Source organism: Psittacula echo, assembly GCF_963264785.1.
Source record: "Psittacula echo genome assembly, chromosome: 4".
Taxonomy (NCBI): domain Eukaryota; kingdom Metazoa; phylum Chordata; class Aves; order Psittaciformes; family Psittacidae; genus Psittacula; species Psittacula echo.
Window position 1 is genome coordinate 42,061,952 of NC_137738.1, and position 20,948 is coordinate 42,082,899.

The 20,948-nt window shown below is 38.7% G+C and overlaps 1 protein-coding gene across 2 annotated transcripts in view; it reads left to right on the plus strand.

Moving 5' to 3' along the window:
* The first annotated feature begins 325 nt into the window (after positions 1-325).
* Positions 326-20,948, plus strand: part of SCAF8 (SR-related CTD associated factor 8) — a 106,945-nt gene continuing 86,322 nt past the window's right edge. For both annotated transcript variants that reach the window (XM_080615667.1, XM_080615668.1), the window contains exon 1: positions 326-459. In XM_080615667.1, the coding sequence (XP_080471793.1) occupies positions 430-459 (30 nt within the window). In that variant the 5' untranslated portion in view covers positions 326-429. The remainder of the gene's footprint in view (positions 460-20,948) is intronic.

Genomic DNA, 20,948 nt, shown 5'->3' on the forward strand with positions numbered 1-20,948 from the left:
TAACCGCTGTCCGATAGGCGGCGCTATAGCTGCCTGCGCCGCTCTCGGCTGCTCTAGGAGCTGCGCTGCGAGGAGTCCCCGTGTGTCCGCCATATTGGTGCCCGCGCCGCAGCCGCTGCGCGTTGTTCCTCCATCTCCTGCTGGCGCGGCCGAGCGGGGAAGGGGACAGGACGGGACGTCGGCGCCGCTGCCGGGCGGGAAGCGGGGCGAAGAGGCTGCGCGCTGCCGGGAGGAGACGCAAACGAGCGGGCCCCGCATCCCTCCGCGGCCGCCCCCTGCGCCACCCGCCATGGCGAGGAGGCCCGGCGGCCCTTGAGTGAGGCGCACACGCACACACAGACCGAGACTAGCCCCCTTCTCGGCCGCGGCCCGTCCGGCCCGGCCGCTATCAGCGGAGAGAAGCCGCCGGGCTCCCGCCTCCACCACGACATGGAGGCCGTGAAAGCTTTTAACAGCGAGGTGTGTAACCCCTTTACCCGCTCCTTCCCCTCGGAGTCGGGGAGCGGGCGGGGCCCCGGGGTTCGGCGTCTTCGTTGCCCTCTCCCGCTGCGCTGCAGGGAAGGGGCGGGAACGGGGGTGCTGGCGGCAGGGGGGCTATCCGGTGTGAGGGGTGCTCCCCGGGGGTTGCCCTCGAGTCGGGCAGGAGCGGGATTTTGTCGCTGACCCTGGAAACAGGAGCGGGGAGAGGGTCATGGAGCCACCCCCCCCCACCTCCCCGCTCCTCCTTCCGCCGTGAGGCTGGGGGAGACTGGCCGGCGGAGAGCAGGTCTGGCGGCGAGGACATGCGGGAGCGGGAGGAGGCCGAGGAGAAGGAGGCGTCTCGTGCGCCTGGGCTTGTGGGGCGAGTGATGCCCGGCCAACTTAATGCAGTGGCCGCAGGGAAGGCGGGGGGCTTCCTGTAGAGCTGTGCAGTGCTCCTGCCACTCTCGTCCTCCTTGCTCGTTACATGTGTGCCCAGACCTCGCCAGCGCGCCCTTTAACTTTTTGTGGAGCTGTGCTTTAAGTCTGGGGATGGAGGGTACAAAGGCCCGGAGGCTCGTCGCCGTGTTTGGGAATTGTGTATTCGCTGTGCTCAGGATGGAAGCAGGCATTCCCTATGTGCTGCACGTTGCTGTGGTCGTGCACCAAAGTACTGTGCTGAGGGTGGACTGGGGCACCCACAAACACACTCTTGCAGGCTCAGGTATTACTCGTATGGCACCCGGCTTCTCTTTTGTGCCTGTAGTTAGTGTTTATTTTATTGCAGGATAGTTCTTTTGGCAACTCTGCTTTGTTCCTCTTCATTGAAAGAGTTTGTGAAGTCTATATTTTGAAGTTGAGGCAAGAGCAAGGGGAATAAATATGTATTTTCTTTTTAGGAAGTCATGTGTCTTAAATTATATTAACTATAGACAGTATCAGTTCTGGTTACAATGTATATACGTCTACAGACTGCTCACATACTGGAGCTCCGGCTTGTGCTTTTGCTATCCCCAGTGGGGAGGTGGTGCAGTTCTAATGATTTTAAGTAGTACAGTGCTGGTTTGTGTTCTTAAAATGTTAATTTGTAGTGGAACAATGTGGCAACCATGTTGTTTCTACAAGCCACAATAAGAGAGATTTTTAAAATGGGTAGTTTCTCTCTAATAACTCAGTAGCAGTTGGACATCCCTAACTGATGTGCAATTCTAGATGCTGCATTTCATGCAATTTGAATTCTTAAGTAGAAGTCACATTGTAGCTACTAGAAGAAAAATAAACACTATAAACTATTTTATTGCTATTATTTGATTGGCTTATGGGCTGTGTTATTAAGTGGGGGAAAAGAAGTGCCTGCTCATAAGAACAGAAGAACATAAGTAGATTAGAACCTTTTTGTTGTATATACCTACTAGCATAAGCAAAGTCTTCACTTTCATACTGAAAAACAACTTCTGGCTGACTTGCTGAGCACTCAGGTATAAATACTGTAAAAATAATTAACTCTGAAGACTTATGGTAGGAACTGTGCTAAAGAGGACAGTTTTAGAATATGCCTGCAACCTTCTAAGTGCTTGAAGAACAATAAACTTAGGGGTGTTGGAAAAGCAAATGCAGGAGATCAGGCAATGACACTTTGACCAACTTATCTCCTATGGTATAAATAGACAGCATGTATGAATAGGCTTGTTTTTATGACTTCTTTTTCAGTTTTGTTTTAACCTCTGTTTCTGTATTTGAATGCTGAACTACCCTGATGGGAAGGTTTTAAAGATGCTATGAGTAAACCCCTGATCTTAGAGGTAAACAGTACAAGAAAGACTTGCTACATTTGGAGAATCTTGAGTGTCATGGCTAGCCACTCTAACACCTCCGTACTCAGTGTAGAACTTAACATTAACTTAACTTTTCATCATTGTCTCTGGTCTAACTGGCCTGTACACATTTTGCATTTAGAACTGTGAAATGATTAATAAATATTTAAAGTAGCTGAGATGTTGTTTGTAGATTGTAGTTTGTGCTATGTCTAAATGTGTTTTGCTTACACAGTATTTGTCTTTCACATCTAAAAATCCTTTTCTTTGTTTATGTTATGTTTTAAGGTCATATTGCACTCTAGAAATCACATCAGATTTCTGTTCTAGAGATTTTTGGCTTAAAATAGATTTAAATTAAATTTAGCAGCAGATGGGGCAGACTAAATTGTACAGAAACTTTTACCATACACTCTTACACAGTTTGCATTTCATTAATAATTTTATAGCATTTTATGTAGCTTACTGGTGAAATCCAGATGACGCTTTAGAAAGAACATTCCAAATACATTTAAACACATAAGTCTGTGGGTTTGGTACTTCTGGGGTTGGGGTGGGTTTTTTTTGTTTGGTTTGTGTGGGGGGGATTGGTTTGGTGTGGGTTGTTTTTTTTTTTTTATTCTTAAGAAATTGTGGTTGAATTCTGCAGTAAAGTTAAAATAAAGGCAACTGTCCTTCTAGGTAGGATAGCTTACTCCAAATGTGTGTATATTATACCTATCCTATGACAGTCACGATTGAAGTGATTAACATAGGCTTGTCATTAATTTGATTAAAGAAATACCTGAAGTTCATTTGAACTCTGACAATTGGAAATAATGCCAGCTATTATGCAAAGCTGTTCAATGTCTAGTGATGGTACATGGCATTGTCAGTGGTGTACCTAGTCATATGTATAAAATTAGCCCTAAGATTGAAAATCTTGAGAAAGATAAATTTAGATGAGAAATAATCACACTCCTAAATAAAACATGCTTGGTATTCTTTTCATGTAACGGTTGATATTTTACTATTTAGTTAAAACTGCTTGGCAACCAAAAAATAGAATATAATGCAACTGACTTAGTATATTGTTGAGGTAATTGACAGTGGTTTATACAGCACAGTTTTTCACTTGCTACAGTTGCCATCATGAAGGCTAAACCTTACAGAATCATTTTCTCTCAGGTCTCAGTTCAGGCCCTGAGTTTCTTTCTGAAAAGCACAACATCAAATTCAAAAATGGTTTGTGACAGAATGACTGAAATGTTTCAAATTCTTTATGCATTCCATAAAATGTATTTTGTTAGAAAGAAATTGGACTAGAGGCAAGCATACGTGCCATCATCGTTCCAGGACTCAGATGGTAATATTTTAATTGCAAACTTATATAATTAAAACTCAGTATTTCTTTACATAGTTCAGAGTTAGAGTCTTGCTGCCAGCTTCAAATCTAGCCATTCTCACATTTGTTTCGGGTACTGTACCTGAAGTTGGATTTTGGGTGCTGTACTCCCCAGAATTTTCTTGCAATACTTGGCCTTTTTGCAGTAATATGAGCTTTGTTAAGTCTTGCTGAGCATGATGCTGCCCTTACTGATTTTTTCGGCATTCTTTTTATTTAAAAACCAAAAAATCTCATGCAAATACATATATATATATATATATATGTGTGTGTGGATATATATATGTGTAGTATTTAATTTCATCATTGAAATTACATGTACTTTCTAAGTTGCTGAGACCGGCACCTGCAGGTTTGAGCTATGGCAATATAGGTTAGTAATGGTAAAACCTACCTAGGGCAGTTTGATAGCTTAAAAAAATCCCAAACCATACCTAGTCGAAGAATTTACATTGTTGAATCCAGTGCTACAAATTTGATCTAAAATGTAATGGAAGAATTTCAGGTTTTGTGTTTGTCTTACAACACAATATATGATGATATTGGAGAGGTGATTGTGAAAAGGGCAATTGTATGTTTTTAATAAGAGAAAAAAGATTAAGGCAAAGCTTCTCCCTAGAAGCCCAGGGTGAGAAAGTCGTGTATCTTCTGATTCCTTTCAGAAATGCTGTGTTCATTTGAGCTTTTTTTTGTATGAAAAGTTTTAATTCCTCTTCTCTGTACAATTGGGTGCTGATCTTTTTATATACAAGAGAACTGAATGGAAAATTGTCACAGATGTGTGATATGCTCTGTCTTAAAATTTTTCAAGATGAGGATGCACATAAAACACTGTAAGATTAAAATAGTGATTACAGTTTGCTTAAGGAGTGATGTGGGTTCCTGTGCATTTTCTTTTGTTAATCTAAATGCCTTCTAGGGTGTCACAAATAAAAATTCCACAGCATTGCTTGACTGGGGTTCAGCTGTTTCTAACACTGAAGATAGTTGTCCTCGCATAGCTCACTATAGAGTCACAGTGAACTTTTGATGTTAGAATGGTTGTGAGAGCCACGTACATCGATAAGTCATCACTGCTACTTTTGGATTAAGTGGTTCTCCTGAAATTGGTCAGTGGTGGGGACATAACTATCACTGATCATTTGGTGGCAATGCCTTGGTCTGTATACTCCACTTGCACTTCATTGTCTGTTGGTGGCCTTTATGATGATGTTTCTTTAGAAGATATGTTTTAAGTGGCAGTGGGGAAACAGTTTAGTGAACTGCAATTTTAGAAATGTGACCCTTGGAAATAACCCACATTTTAATTACTGAGGGTTGGAGTATAGGTGCAGAAAAAGCACAGAAGTGTAAATCAAATATTCTGGTTTAGACTGTTTTATTTAAATGGCATATTCTAAGTCACAGAGGCGGCTTTTTCATGAAAGAATGCCAGTTGATGCTAAAAAGAGCTAAATGTTATGCCTCATGAAGATGCTAAATAGAGATTGATGCTGAATAGCTGGGGAGAGCCAAAAAAAAAAAAAAAAAGGGATGCTCTTTGAAATGAGGAGCCAGGGTTTTGATTAGCACAAGTAGTGATAGTAGTAGTTACATTTGAGGAACAGCGGAAGGGTAGAAGTTACTCCCTGGCAAGATATTTTTCTTAGATTCTGTTGCATGTTTCATGTTAACTGAAGCACCTGAAACATCTGCAGAGCTTTTTTCCTAGCTGCTGAGAAAATGAGAAAACTTGTGTCTGTTTCCTCTTCTCTAATATTTTACCAGTCATAAAAAAATGCACATTCATTCATATCCTCTGCTATTTTGAAGGATTCTGCAACTATAGTACGTTTAAAGCTTTCTTGTTTTTTGTTTATCTGGTACTGCAGGTATGGTCTGATATTTGTTAATTTTTGTTGTAGCAAATTGGGATGAAAGCTTTTGGTTTACCTTTATTCTTATGTTTCAGGAAAAAAAAAACCAACTCTGTGATATTTTCGTGTGCATGTAAACACACATCTGAAAAGTTGTAACCTCTGGGATGGATGTGAAAAAGGTCTTCTGTTTTATTTTGCTGTATAATTCCATGGTGCTCCTCAGAGGAAAACCATTTAATCTTATAAACTGTATGATTTTCCTTAAGAGATAGCAAAATACGTAAGAATTTAGCTTTTGATGTCAGGAACATTAAGAATAATATCAGTGAAATGTAAATATTTCCGCTCTGTTGTATCCCAGCAAGAGTTAACTTTTCTGGCTTTCAGCTATTTACCTTTTTTTAAAAGGGTATAGGGAAAGAAGGCCTATTTCTTTTCAAGATACAGTAAATATTAAATTGGTATTCACCTTATTAAATGTCTCCGTGTGTGCTTAATAAATATTTACAGTTTTAATATCACATTTTCAAACACTAATCTGACCTCAGACTTTCTCCAGCCACAGAATCTTGACTTCTGGCTGTGTAAAGACATCATCGTGCGAGGCTGTGGTAAAGGCCAAAATGTTAGGGGTTTTATTTTGTCCATATCTTGCTCAAGGATCTAATTTCTTTTGTGTAGTAATATAGGACAGACACTGATTATTTTCCTGCCTTTGATACATATGCTCTAAATTTCTTCTTAAAGTGTGGTTTAGATTAGGTACCTGTGAGTTTGGGAGGGTAAGGTAGATCTGTGGATTCAGCTAATGCTTTCGTATTGTAACTGCATAGTTTAAAGTAAGAGTATTGATCTTGCCTGCTACTCCTTTAGAGTGCAGTGAACTGTTTTGTAGTTTAAAACAAATGCACTTCTCAACTCTCATGACTTCACTTCAGATCCTTTGATTTTCACCTACTCAGGAAGACCATGCCTGGGGCTACAATCTTTAGCAAAGCACTTGAAATTATCTTAACAGGTCTTATTTGAGTTTGCCATCAGCAGTCTGTTTTCCTGTGGCAGTTGTAAAAGTGAAGTCTAGTAATCCAAATGGCTTTTTTACAGGAAAAAAAACCAAACAAAACAACCCAGAATAAAACTATTTGATAAAGCAGGTCCTAAAATACAGTCTAGACACTTGATTACTTTTGTGAGGATTTTTTTCACTTAGGAAAAAGCCCACTTTTTTTTCCTGTCTATAAAATTGGTCCATCATTCTACCTCCAGAGAGCTACCAAGAAATTTATCCCAAGTGGCTGATTCAGCCTTTGTTAGAGCCCATGTTCCTGGCCTCAGCAACGGCTGGTGTAACTCCGTTGTGAGGCCTGGGACAGTGGTGTGTAATTGTCTGTTCACGTGTGTATCCAGAGTTCAGCAAGTTTGGCTTTGAACTCATAAATAGTAGTAGTCCTTGTTCCTGTATAGGAACTTCTCGTGAATTGTGTGTGCGTTTCTTCCACTTCTTCGCTGCTTTGGAGCTACTATTCTGCAGTATTTCTCGGGGAGCACTGTCAGCAGCAGCAGTCAGCTAGGTAGCTGACTTAACCTTATTCAGCAGCTGCGTCTACACTCTAGGGTACGTGTTCTTTAAAAGAGGATCTTCAGGTACTGCTGTACCAGTTCTTGTCTTTGCCTCTCCTTGCCAGATGTACTGACCAAATGAAGACTTTTTTTTTCTTTTTTTTTTTTTAAACAATTTAAAAATTATTGTTAAAATTTGGAGGAAGTAAGAGGAAATGGGCGTGTTGCCACCATGACCCTCTGCCAGATTTCTCTCCACAATAAATGTGTGCTTCTTGTAATAGCCTGTTCTTTGTGCTGTTACACTTTTGGCAAGTGAGCTACCATTTGTATAAAAATGGCAACTACGGATGTACAACCATTTATCACTTTCCACTTTTTTCAAGAGTTTTTCTACAAAGCTTACCTGGCTTTACTGGGTCCAGTTTTTGATAGTATGAGTTGGGGTTTTTTTATATTTTGTTTTTGTTTGTTTGTTGTTTTGTTGTTGTTGCTTTTATGTTCCAAATGAATACTACTGGATTGCTATTTTTTCTCCTGGTTTTGTGATTATACAAAGGTAGCTAATGGGCATTTTTCTGATGCTTTGACATTCAGAAATAAAATGCATGTGTTTTAATATAATAAAACACATACATGGAAGGTACAGCTTAGAACCTTTGTTATCATGTTTACTGTTGACTTCTTTTTTTTTTTAGCATTGGCAGGGGTTGCTTTGCTTCCCATTTACAAAAGAGGGCAAAAAAGAAGACACGTAAAAACAAGGAGGTGGAGATGAAATTCAGGAGGCAGTGGCAGCAAGGAGTGGTCATTTGGGGGGATGGTGGCTGAGCAATAAAATGGTGTAGAGTAGCAACAGCTGAGAGATCCAAGGGCCCTATTTTGGAAGTCTCAAGCTTGCTTTTTTTTTGTGAAGTTCTGCCTATAATTGATTTTGAAAGATTGGAGTAAATATTCTTTTACAAACACTGATGACAGCTGCACAGAGTGTTTTATGCAGGGCAGGAAAGAGCTGTCTTACATGTTTGAATTGGAATTTTTAATTGATATAGCATGCATTTTTTGGAAACATATTTCAGAAGATCCATCATCTTGTATTGTTTGGACTAGGGTTCAGTGTTTCCAAATACTCATTCAGTTGGAGTTTGACTGGTAAGGGTTTCCTTGGTTTTTTTTTTGGTTTTCCGTTTTTAGTAGAAGTAATTACGTGCATCCTTTGCTTTCTATCCTTATTATTCTACAGCTCTTTTTTTTATTTTTCCCTTAAAGAGGTATAAAATACTGTAAATTGCTGCTCACTGTAAAACTGTTGGTTGAAAAATCTTGTCCTCATGGCATGACTTCAGGGAGCTCTCTTCATGGGTAATTTAGAAATTAGCATGATAGATAAAAATACTAATATGTTGATACTGATGTGATTGCAATTTTAAAAAGAGAAATAATCATGCTTAGAAATATCTTTGGATTTTCCAGATGTTAAGTCCAAAGAGCTTAGAATGTATTAATTAGATTGCTGGAGGCCTGTGGAAATACCTGTCAGACTGGCTTTTTAGAATACCAAATCTCCTATACATACGAAGAAAACAAAGCTGGTTCATCTGAAAAACAATACGTTATTCTCTCAATCTGCTTAAATTGCAGCCTCAGATAACACAGCTTGGTTACCAGGTATACTGTAGTAGCCACTGCTGCTTAATTTTCGGAGAAGTGGAGCACTTAAAAGGAAAGGAGGAACATTTATAACACAAATATATTGCTGGAGAAATCTAACCCACTATAAACCATGAAGTTTCATTGTGAATTGAATCATCATACCGTATCTAAGGAGAAAACATTTTGAAAACAACACTACAGGACAGCTTTTGTTGTAAGCCATTCAAACAGTTGGTAGAGAAAATCTGTGAGTCTTTGATTTTCATGATGTTTAGGATCTGTCCCTATATGAAAGGTGTGATCATATTTGACTTCTCAAAAGCATTTAAGTCCATACCGCACCACACTTTACAAAACCTGTTTATTGCAACAGGAATGAAGGGCGCTTCTCCAGTATGGGCAGCCCCGAAGCTCACTTGTAGAAAAATTGACATTGTGCCAGAAGCTGATCAGTTTTGCTGTTGATGATCTGGAATTAGCTATAAAATAATGATAAAATGTTAAGGATGGGAATTAGCCATATGGCAGGAATAATGAGAAGACTGCAGAAAGTGAAATACCCCTGTTTTAATGTATCTTGTTTTCTTGTGCAGTATCCTTTCAAACATCATCTGGACTTTTTGATCAGTCTTTTCTTTCTGTTGTTGGGTGTTTGAGCATTGGTGAAGTGCTCAGTCTAGCCTAGCTATTTTATGTGATCCATTTAGGTTTTTCTAAGCTTTTGTTCCTGTGCAGTAAACATCTTAAGTTACTATGAAGAGAAAAATGGGAGTTATATTTTATGGCTTGTAAAAGGCTAGGAGCAAGTGAAGTACATTCTAGGGGCTGTTCTGAACTAAACATTTGTTTCGTAGTTACATGCAGTTCAGGAGACCAGAGTTGAATCCAGGGAGTTTCTTTAAATTCCAATTTTATGTTCATAGTCTTATTTGTACAAAGCAGGCTGTACCAACAGAATTTAGAAGCTTTCTTTGAAAGTAGTTTTGAAGAGGGCTTAGAGGAAATTGTAAATATGCTGCAACATGCCTTTTGGTTTGAATTTATGAAAACTAAAATGGAATTTTGGCATTCCATCTTAAATTGCTCGAGTTCAGTAAATCTGAAAGTCATAAGTGTACTTCCTCAAAATGAAAAGGGCAGGAGAAGGACTGAGCAAAGGCAGTGATGGTAACACCTGAATTCTTTATGCATTGAAATGTGGTGGCCTGAAGAGACTGCTCTATCTTATTTCACTTAATTGCTTATCCACTCGTTGGGATGAATATTCATATGTCCTCTTTAAACATAAACATATATTAAGAGTGGTGTATAATACAACTGCCATGTAGGGAGTAAGCTTTTTGTGTAAGTGTTCTTGGTTGCTTTTAAATTTTTTATAAATCAATTAAGTGCACCAGTAAAAGGAAGACACACTGGGATATCAAGCATATTGTCTATTATTTTGTGTTTGTTATTTTAAACCACATCATGTGCTTTAAATATTTAAAAACAGTTGTATTAAGATAGCTGCTGTTGACTTGCAACCCTCTCTTCTGTACTTTTTTTTAATGTTGGATTTTGGCAACTCATATTGTCTTGGTTGATTACTGGAAGAAAATAACTTTTCATTGTTTTCTCTCTGAACGGAAATACTTTTATACAGAATGGAGCATCTGCCATTCTGGTTGTCCTACATATGCATCTTTCATATATGTTTTAATATTTCTGCGCAGGGCAGAGAGCAAGCAATAAGGTGCTCATTTAAGTAACAGTTTGGGCTGCTAGGTCCTAGTCAGCATGAAGAAAAAGTCCTGTTCAGTGAGAGATGTGCTTACGTAATTTAAGCAACTTTTCCTAGAGGTTAAATTTCAGGAGAGTGTGTAAAATGTAACATAATAGAAATTTGTTTATTGTTTCCTTTTTTTGAAGCAATAACTAACAATACTCTTTTCTTATTCTTTGCAGTGTGGTGGTATAAATATTTGGTAAGCAACTCAGTGACTATTTCTGTATATACAATTGGATTTGATTTAATGTTGTTGAAATGTGAAAAAAATAACTTGTTAATGTAATATGTATTAGGCTTGACTTCTAAGTATATGTTTTGACTTTTACACCTCAAAATTGCATACATTTAGTATTATATACAGTGTCTGGTTAGTGTTGTGTCCTGAAGCAGCCAGAGAAAAATGTAAACATATTTCAGTAAAGATACGTGTAATTGATATGCGTGATAATGCTTCTTGTTGTAATCTTAGAGATTGGTCTGAGTCTTAGAGTATCAGTATTCAAATGCTTATTCCCTTAGCTGCTGCAACAGTGTAACAGCTATTCATTTATATGAATATCTGTTCCTTTGGATTCCGTGAGACCAGAGGTGTTCGTAGCTTTCAAGCCTTTTAGAGGCAAAACTAGTGTTATATGAAAAAATATTTCCAAGCCACTCTTCTCTCACCTTTGTAAGATGTGGCCAGAGGTATGAAAAAGAGTATATTATTTATGAATCTGTATTTTAATGAAGTTAGTAGTTCAATTTAATTTTCTTTCAAAATTTTGGTAGGGAAACACCTGTCTGTCTCTTTCTTGCCTGTTGAATAAGAGTAGTGAAAGATCTTTGAATTAAGTGCTGGGCTTTGTGTATGCTGTTCATGGAGATGCGGTAACTTGCTCTGTAAATGACTGACCATCCAGAGGTTCGTGTGCATGCTGCCTGGTCGTCACTTGAGAAATGTTAGACTGTGGCTTAGTGCCGTGTAATATAATGCCTCGTAAATTACAGTGATTTGCAATAGTTCGTTCTTTACTGATACTTACAATAGATTTTAACTTTTTAAGCACTTCCTGAATTACAGTTGTAATGATAAAAATATTGTTTGCATTACTGAACAATCAAAAATTTGAAATGCACTGATGAATTCCCAGATTTTCAGTAATCTTTCTCTTGAAGACCACTTTTCTTGAGAGAATTAAATAAAAAATACAGAGCTGAAACTCTGCTTTATCTATAGCATGAACAATATTTTTTGCCTTTTCCTCCACTTCCAATGTGTAATTTATATAGCTTATTAAATCTTTGGGCAAGCCCGTATCTTTTTCCCCAAAAGTTTGGAAATAGGACTTTGTTTACTTAGGATGATGTTGGGGAAAGGGAGTATTAATGATGCTGTTATGTCTAACTTTTATGTACACTAGAATATTACATTTTATGTAGGTTTTTAACTCTCCATATCATTGTTATTTGCTGTACAATCATTACATCTGTTTATGAGATAGAGGAAAGTATGAAATTGTGAATATAATAGGCCTTATATGCTAGCTTGGTCTGTTCTTGGATATGATATTTAAATGGACCTTTATTTAGTAAATATGTTGCATTTGAAACCTGTTCTTTCTGAAGCATGTGTATGAGGAAATAACAGTTTTTCATTTGCCCAACAAATGCATACTAACTCCCTGTGAGGACAATTTTCCATCTATTTTATGATGATATTGATTGATTACAGTGTAGAGAGTGGTATGGAGGAAATGCTTGTTTTAGGGTATAATACTAAAAACTGAGTCTTTTGGGGCTTTTTTTATTTGTTTTGTTTTGGGATTTTTTGTTGTTATTGTTAAGTAATGTAAGAACAGGAAAGATATCTCTGTTAGAGGTGATAATAAGTAGAAGACTAAATTTGTTTGAAACAATACACAGATGAATATGATAAAATGAGGAAGAATTGGTGTAAATTTTATGAAAGAAAATAATGTGTCATATATATATGAGAGTTCTTTGCGAGAATCGGGAGGCACATGGACAGGGAAGAACCAGGTGGTGTTACTTGGATTTCCAAAAAGTAATTGAGAAGTTCTGTCCCCAAAAGTTTGAAAAGAAGTTCAATTGCTACGGAAAGTGCATCCTTACATTGATGAATGATAAAAGAAGAGATGGCAGAAAAGTTCATGTGTAAAAATAAATAATCTTTTTTTCTTGTTGGATTCTCATATGGGTTTCTGCTGGGGATCTGTGCATTTCAATGTATTTGTAAATGCAGTGGAAAAGGGGTAGAATGATGAGACAGAGAAATTCATTGAGAATACTAAGTTATTCAGAATATTGGTACTAAACAGCTAGCCATGAGAGATTGTGAAAGAACATTGCTGTACTGACTGTTAGATGGCATCCTATAATTTTGTCAGGTTAAAATGTAATGCAGGCTGAGGAGTATGAAAAAGGCAACCCTTACTTTATGTACCACAGTGATGGGCACTGAAATTCTATAATTTGGTAATTAATAAGATCTTGCAACTGAAATGAAAATGTCTGTTCAAAGTTCATCAGTAGTGAAAATCGAATCCTGAAAATTACTAGGAAAGAAACAGAAACTGATTATGCTACCAGTACCTCTCTATCTTATGCTACATGCAGTCTAGTTTGCACATCATGGGACCATTCTGGTGGGACTGCGTGTACAGTGAAGGGCAGAAAGAACAGCCGAAGGAATGGAACAGGTCTGTACGAGAAACTACTAATTACTAATACATATATCGGACTAGAGCAGAGTTGTTTGGAAGATGATGGGGTAGGGGTCTATAGTACTGTAAATACAGAAGACGTAGATCACTGTCTTCTCCAGTGGAGATGATGTCACCATTTTTTTTTTTTTTCAAATATAAAAAAAAAAGTGTTTCTTTACACAGGTTTGGATTAAACTTTGCTCCTTTGCCAAAAGATGTTGGGCATGCTAAAGACTTACATTTATTGAAAAATAAATTTGAATTCCCAAAGTGGAGGGAATTCGGAGATTTTATGAAAAAGATCAGTTAGTGCTGGCTCAGGAATCACTGAGCTGTAGGTTGCTGGTAGCTAAAATAATATGGAGAGAAAGTGTCACTCATAAACATTCTCTATTGAATGCTGTTTCTATTTGTTTTCCGTGAACTAGTAGTATACATTAGTAAAAAACATTTTCTACCATGCCCTACCACAAAGAAAAGGAGGAGAAGTGGGGAGAGAAAGAGGGGTGAAAGAACAGGAAAAAAAGGAGGTAAAAAAAAATTATTATGGGAAGGTAGAAAGGTGTTAAGAATAAAAACAATTTTCAAGACGGGAACCAGAGAGGGACAGAGAGAAACAGTTCTTATACCAACGATCACTTCTTGGTGGGGTCCAAGTAGGAGTAGCTGCCCCTTGGTAATGCTCATCCCAGAGACATGATTAGACAAGGCATTCAAACAGTTCCCAGGTCTCTGTTGTCAAGCTTCCTGCTCTTCCTGACACTTGAAATTGCCAAGCTGACTAGGCCTGGGTGAAGTTTGACAAGAACATCCCAAGACTTTATGAGACTTTGGATGTGGAGGGTAAATTAAAAAAGGAGTGTATCTGCAGTTTCAGGACATTCTGAGGAACTGGGAAAGGAACGTGGCATATTTGATAGTTGTATGGTGAGAGAGTCTTCCTCTTACCAGGGAATGGGTGTGAGTCAGGATCACATGAGCCTCTCTGTCTCAAGTCCTCCACTGAAAATTTTCCAACTTGCATCCCTCTTAAGCAATAGACTTAGTTAACAACATAAGCTACCACACTGGGTATAGCAGTAAGTCATGCTACTTAATGTTTTAGTGTGACACAAGGCCGAGTTGGAGGAGTGAAGCACAGTTGGATAGGGATGTTTTTTTGAGGTGTGATTCCAAGATGAATTGGGTTAGCTGTTACACATCCTACTAAAGAGACATGAGAAGGAATTATTGATCGTTCTGGAGGTGTAATGCGAGTTTGACCCACTGCGTCTCTCTGTTACATTTCTGTACAGTTGAGTTAGGATAAGAACTTGTAACAAAATTTATTTTTGCAATTCAGACAGTAAGAAAACAGGTTTAGGGAGTCTTACAAAATCAGAATAAAAATCCACCCTTAAAACTACCTATTACTTTGATCATCTTGAAGACTTTCAGTGCTGTCTGTCTCATAAGGTGTTCTGTGCTTACATGGCCGTTTCGCTGGTATCCGATTCACACTTTGCAATATCATTACCTTGGGAATTGCTTTCATTGAGACAGATTAGGATTTGGTGATAAGAGTATCCTTGTGGATTCATTTTGTCCCTGAAGTGCCATTCAGATTCAAGCCTTCCCTTAAGGATTTCCTGTGATTTATACTGAGTATTAAATCAGACATGTGTACTTCTGTCAATGGTTTACTAATTGTCCCCCGCCTAATTATCAAAATAATGATGTGTGTAGGGCATGGCTGAGTGGAGTCTTCATCTGGTAGAGCAGTAAACCAGCTGCCCCACACACAAGTTTACTGCAAATTGATCTCGTGTTTTCTTTAGCTATAAAAGGGTTGGGAAGATTAATGTTTACTTGTGCTTTGTAGTTTCCAGTATTGTTTACAATGTGTTTGGGCTGAGCATGTTCAGACATCTGTAATACTTGAGAGGGGCAGTTCAGAATCTGGTCCACAGCTTTCTACAATAAACTAATAGAACATGAAATTTTCACTGACAAATTAAATGTATACTGCTGTTAAGTGTGCTGAGTTGAAAAAAAATCACTGGCACTTTTTACAGTAACTTGAAAGTATTCTTTTTACTTTTGCTATGCTTTTTTCTCAGAGAGGAAAAACCTGCATTTAATGTTCGTTCTAACTTGGTTTTGGTTTTGTTTGGGTTTTGTTGTTTTGGTTTGGTGGGTTTTTTTTTTTTTTCTGTTACCAGTACAGTCAGACTTTTGTGACTTGTCTCTGATTGTGTTACACTCCCCTATCTGCCTCAGTCAAATTCTGTAGAAGTTAAGTCCTTGTTCCTTCTTAACGTTTGTTCTTTGGCAGTCATTAATGTTGTTTTCTTTAGCATCAGACATGCAGTTGCTTTCTGTTGCTCAGCTAATTTTGTATGTGGTAATGCTGTTTACCTCTAGAGAGGAAATGTCTCACCTTTAGTTTTCTGAGCAATGTGCCATAGTTTAGAATATACAATGCAAAGTAATGCTTTGTATGTTTTTTTGTAATGGATTTTATAGGGATTTATCAGGGTTTAACCTTTCAATTTATTCAAGTCAGTTGTTCTTACTGAAGTAGCATTCTCCCAAGTGTTGTGTTTGTGACTTTGCTCAGGAGAGCCTTTTTGCCAGAATGGCTCTTGAGTGAATACCCAGCTCTTGCCAGAAGTATTCTTTTCAGGGCAAATATCAGGAGACTTTCTCCCCTTAGATACTAGGATAGCTGGAAAGTATTGGTTTTGTTTGCATTAGGTTTTTGTTTGTTTTGTTTTTTTTTGTTTCTGGTGCAAAATCAATTACTAAATGAACTGGGAGGGGGAGGAAGAAGAATGTTCAGTGTTGGTTTTTTTTAAATTATATTTTGATGTGTGTGTATCATCAATTGGTGACATCTGTGCTGTGTTTGGAGAGAAATATTTATTCTTTTAGAATACATTTTAAAAAAAGATTCCAAAGTGTGATGCTCACTACAGCAGTGCCTCAAATTTCAAAAGCAAGTTTCTGTACTTACTGATTTTTCACATAAGAAATAATGCAAATACTTTCAGAATGTAACTCCTTACAAATGTGAACCCAAGAAAATAACTAGAGAAAACAGGTTTTGTTGATGATCAGGTAACTATCAGCAGTGACCAAACACCTTAAATACTAATCAGTTTTGTCTTTTGGGGCAAGTGTTTTGTATAGAATCATAGAAAATGGTTTGGCTTGAAAGGGACCTTAAAAATCATTTAGTTCCACCCCACCTGACACAGGAAGGGACACTTTCCACTAGACCAGGTTGCTCACAGTCCCATCCAATCTGGCCTTGATCACTTCCAGGAATGGGGCAGCCACAGCTTCTCTGGGCAGCCTCTGCCAGTGCCTCACCAGCTTCATAAGGAAGAATTTTTCTAAATGTCTGATTTAAATCTCCTCCCCCCACCTTGAGTTTATGTTTATCCAGAAAAGCAGGTAAATCTCTAGTGAGTAGAATTAGGCAGATTTTCTTCACTGTTCACAGAATCAATGGTAGCAGAGCTATAAAGCATGTTTTTTGAAGTCTGCATAATGGTTTCTGTGTCTGCCCCTTTGATTTCTTCTTCCAGTTTGTATTGTAAAAGTGACTAGCATGCTTCAAAACCTCTGAAACTTGTTTTGGGTTTGGTTTTTGCCACTTGAAGATTGCAGCTTTTCACTTTGGACCCTCTTAAATGAACTGTACTTTTATTGGGCGAAAAAAATGCAGCTGCCTGATGTGGTAAGGCTCAAGCTTCATTTGAGTGAGTTTTTTTAAACTGAGTGCTGCATTTTATACTAGGATACAGATAGCTAACTGTATTTTGTACATTTATTTAAAGTTGTGTTTGCGTTTCATTTTTGCATCTGGGCATAGACTTGGCAAGATGGTGATAACAGTTCAGGAGTGAGTCAGGTCGCTCCAAGACATGCCAGAGCTGCCCTCCCAGGCTGAGGAAAATCATGTCAGGCAGTTTGGAGCCATATTCACCTGTGTGGCACTCACTCCCTGCTCATCTGCTTTGGCGCACTCCTCCAGTCCCTCCTTCCTAGCTGATCTCCACTACTCAGATTGTACTGATGTCTGCCAACCCATTAGTAATCGTATTTACAGACTGAAGAGCCCTAGCCAACTTTGATCTTCACTTAAAAGCTTCTCCATAGTTTTCATTATCCCTAATGATTTTATGCCAGCCTTGGAGATTAGAGGGGAGGGCAGAAATTCCGGAAGTATGGAGAGATTAAACACCTTGTAGGTTAGTACAGTTGCTTAAATAATCTTGTGGTTCTGAAAGTCCATTTGTGGCATTTACTACTGGGGTTTTTTTGGTTTACTGGGTTGATGCCTTGAAAGAAATTCATGCCCATTGAGTCTTTCAGAGAAGGACAATGGATTGAGAAGTGGCTTTTCCTACCAGCTGGATGGAATTATCTGTGTGCTCACTAGTTCTTTTGAGTAATTTATATACATTTTTCTGGTACAAGAATTGAACTCATCTGTTGTTTCTTAATTTTCCCCTTGAAACCTTGTCAGAAATTCATGTTGCTTTTACTGTCTCAGAGCTACAAGGCTGAGGCTGTTTTATGTGAGAATTAATGCATCACAATGACTAGGTCTTTTATTCTTGAGTTCCATGCTAGCACTTCATTATTTTTCACATTGTGAGCTTGTTCTTTACCTTCTTATAAACACACCTGAGGAGGATTCTGGTATGGGAAGTCTCCACAGTTTTTCCTCAATCTGTAGATCTAAAAAGAGAAGTGGAGGACACTTTTTCTGTAGGGCTTTTTCTCCTGTGCATTGATTGCCCTGGAGGAACACTCTAATAGATATGCTGGTCCTTCTCCCTTCTGAAAAGGGCTGACTTTTATGCATTTTCCTGTTTGTTTATGAAACTTGATTGCTTTATTTTACTTCACATAGTTTCCCTGACTTTACTATTTATTAATGTTGCCATTTTTTGTTAGTTTCTTTCAAGGCTTCTGTTACATGAGGGCAAGCAGTTACTCGCTGCCAATGAGTATGAATGCCTTATAAAAAAGCATGATGAGGAAATAATTATAGCGAGCTGTTTTGGCTAAGCATTTGTACAAAAGGCTATACAGGAAAAAATGAGCCAGAATGTAACAAATATTAAAAACAAAAATATCTATTTTTAACTCTTTATTTTAGTATTTTACAATCCTGAATGCATTGCGGTTATTTTGCTTTAACTAGGTTTAAAGAGTATCTCATTTCTTTAAAGGCCCACTGTCTTTCATCGTCTATGCTAGATTAAAAAACAAAGTTTTCATTACTAGAGAGGCATCAAAATCTTGCTTCTTTAGCCAGCCTAGCAGGAGAACAGGTGGGTTTGATGGATGGACTATTGGATGGCTAAGAAGTTGGCTGGATGGCAGCATCCAGACAGTTGCAGTTAATGGCTCAATGTCCAAATGGACATCAGTAACAAGTGGTGTCCCTCAGGGATCCATATTGGGACCATTTAATACCTTAATTAACAGCATAGACAGTGGGATTGAGAGTGCCCTCAATGAGTTTGCAGATGACACCAAGATGAGTGGTTCAATTGATATGCTTGAGGCATGCCATCCAGATGGGCTACGACAGGCTTGAGGAGAGGGCCAACATGAACTTCATGAAGTTCCACAAGGCAAAGTGCAGGGTCTTGCACCCAAGTCAGTGCAGTCACCAGTGTCTGTAGAGACTGGGTGATGAATGGATTGAGAATAGCCCTGTGGAGGTCAATTTGGGATGTTGCTAGATTAAAAAACAGACGTGACCCAGCAATGTGAGCTTGCAGCCCAGAAAGCCAACTGTATCCTGGGCTGCATAAAAAGAAATGAGCCCAGCAGGTTGAGGGAGGCTATTCCTCCTTTCTACTGTCTCCTGCAAGACCCCGCCATTGAGTTCTGGCATCCTCAACATAAGAAAGACATGGACTTGTTAGAGTGGATCCAGAGGAGAGCCATGACAGTGATCGGAGGACTGGAGTACCTCTCCTATGAAGAGAGGTGGAGAGTTGGGATTGTTCAGCCTGGAGAAAAGGAAGATTCAGGGAGACCTTACTGAGGCATTCCAATGCTTAAAGGGTACTTAGAAGAATGCAGACGGAGAAGCTTTCTACCAAGGCTTTATAGGACAAGGGATAATGGTTTTAAACTAAAAGGAGGTAGATTGAGATTAGATACAAGAAGTTCTTTAATGTGAGGGTGGTGAGGCAGTGGTACAGGTTGGCCAGGGAAGCTGTAGCTGCCCTGTCCCTGAAGTGTTTAAGGCCAGGTTGGATGGGATGGTGAGCAACCTGGTATAGTGGAAAGTGTCCCTTTCTGTGGCAGGTGGGATGGAACTAGATGGTCTTTAAAGGTCCCTTCCAAACTAAACTATTCTGTTTCTAACTGTGGTTGGATAACTGTTTATAAATGTAATGTATAAATTTGCTGAAGATAGAGCTAAGAACATGTGTGCTGTCAGTAGGTATTGAGAAAGATGTTTGTGCATATTAAAGTGTCTGCATTCAGAAAAGTGGGGGGTTTTCTTGTTCCTCTTTAATTTGGGTCAAACTATGCTGGGGATGCTGGTATTTTATATAATTAAATTCTGTTTAATACCAGAAGATTGAGTTAAGATATTTTAAGAAATGCCACATTATTTAATTTGGTAGAGAGACTTGAATATTTTTTATTTTTATTTTTTCCCCAAAAGCAAGTGTTGCATTAAATGTTGTAAAATTGCAAGTAGGTATTTTGCACCATGTCCTCACTTTGCCCTTGTACAAATGCTGCTTCTTTGGACTTCTGCCATGCACTGACAGACCTAAATCACCAGTTTTCAAAGTGAATGTACTTCTCAAAACAAAATGTATTTTTGGGAAATGAAAAGCTTCTACAAACAGAAGAACTCCCTCCACCCCCATTTTGCATCTTCCAGGAATTAAATTTAGGATTTGTGTTTTCCTTTAAATGGCTGTTAAAACTTGGAACATAGTATGCATTGTCCAAAAAGCCTGCCTCTGCAGAAGTATGTTCTTTATTTTGCTGTTTCTTTTGGTTCATTTTTTCTTTTTCTAGCTTGCATTATCTGTCCTTAATGCTAAACTTGCCTCTCTTACCTGGAGCAAAGTAATGGGATGCTAGCAACAACCCATGTTATCCTGTTGGGTTTTGGCATAATCTGGATGCGTGGTTCTAAAATACCTGACTGCACACAACTGATGCTTCAGAATCACTCATGTCCAACTCTTCCATGTTTCTCAGCACTGTGTTGTAGCTCTTTTGATGCTTTGAACTGCCCCGTCCCCTTTTTGTCCTCATCACTTCAAAGCTGATGGACTGGTCAGGTGTGGTCCCAGTATATCTTCGTGAGTCAGCGATTCTGCCTTCTAGTAGCTATGTATGTCACAGGTGAAGGAGCTACTGTGCCTGTCTCTTCTGGGACTGTTTTTTGGATTGGCAAAGTGGCTTTTTGAATCTAGGCTAATTTCATATTTGCTCTGTGAATTGCTTTTACTAATGTTTTGGGTTTTGAGAGTGCTGACCAGGAATGCCCAAACTGACTCTGCTAAGGCACGGTCTGAATGTACGCAAAATGTTTCTGGCACTGTAGTGGCCCCAGAAGTAGATGGGCTGTAGTTCACATCATTCAGCAAAGCCAATAGCGAGGATGAGTGACCCGTGATTTTGTAAATCACCTGTGCGTAACTGGAAGTTGAGCACTGAGCTATGGGTATAAAACAGAGAAGAAACTAATAGGAGACTCTT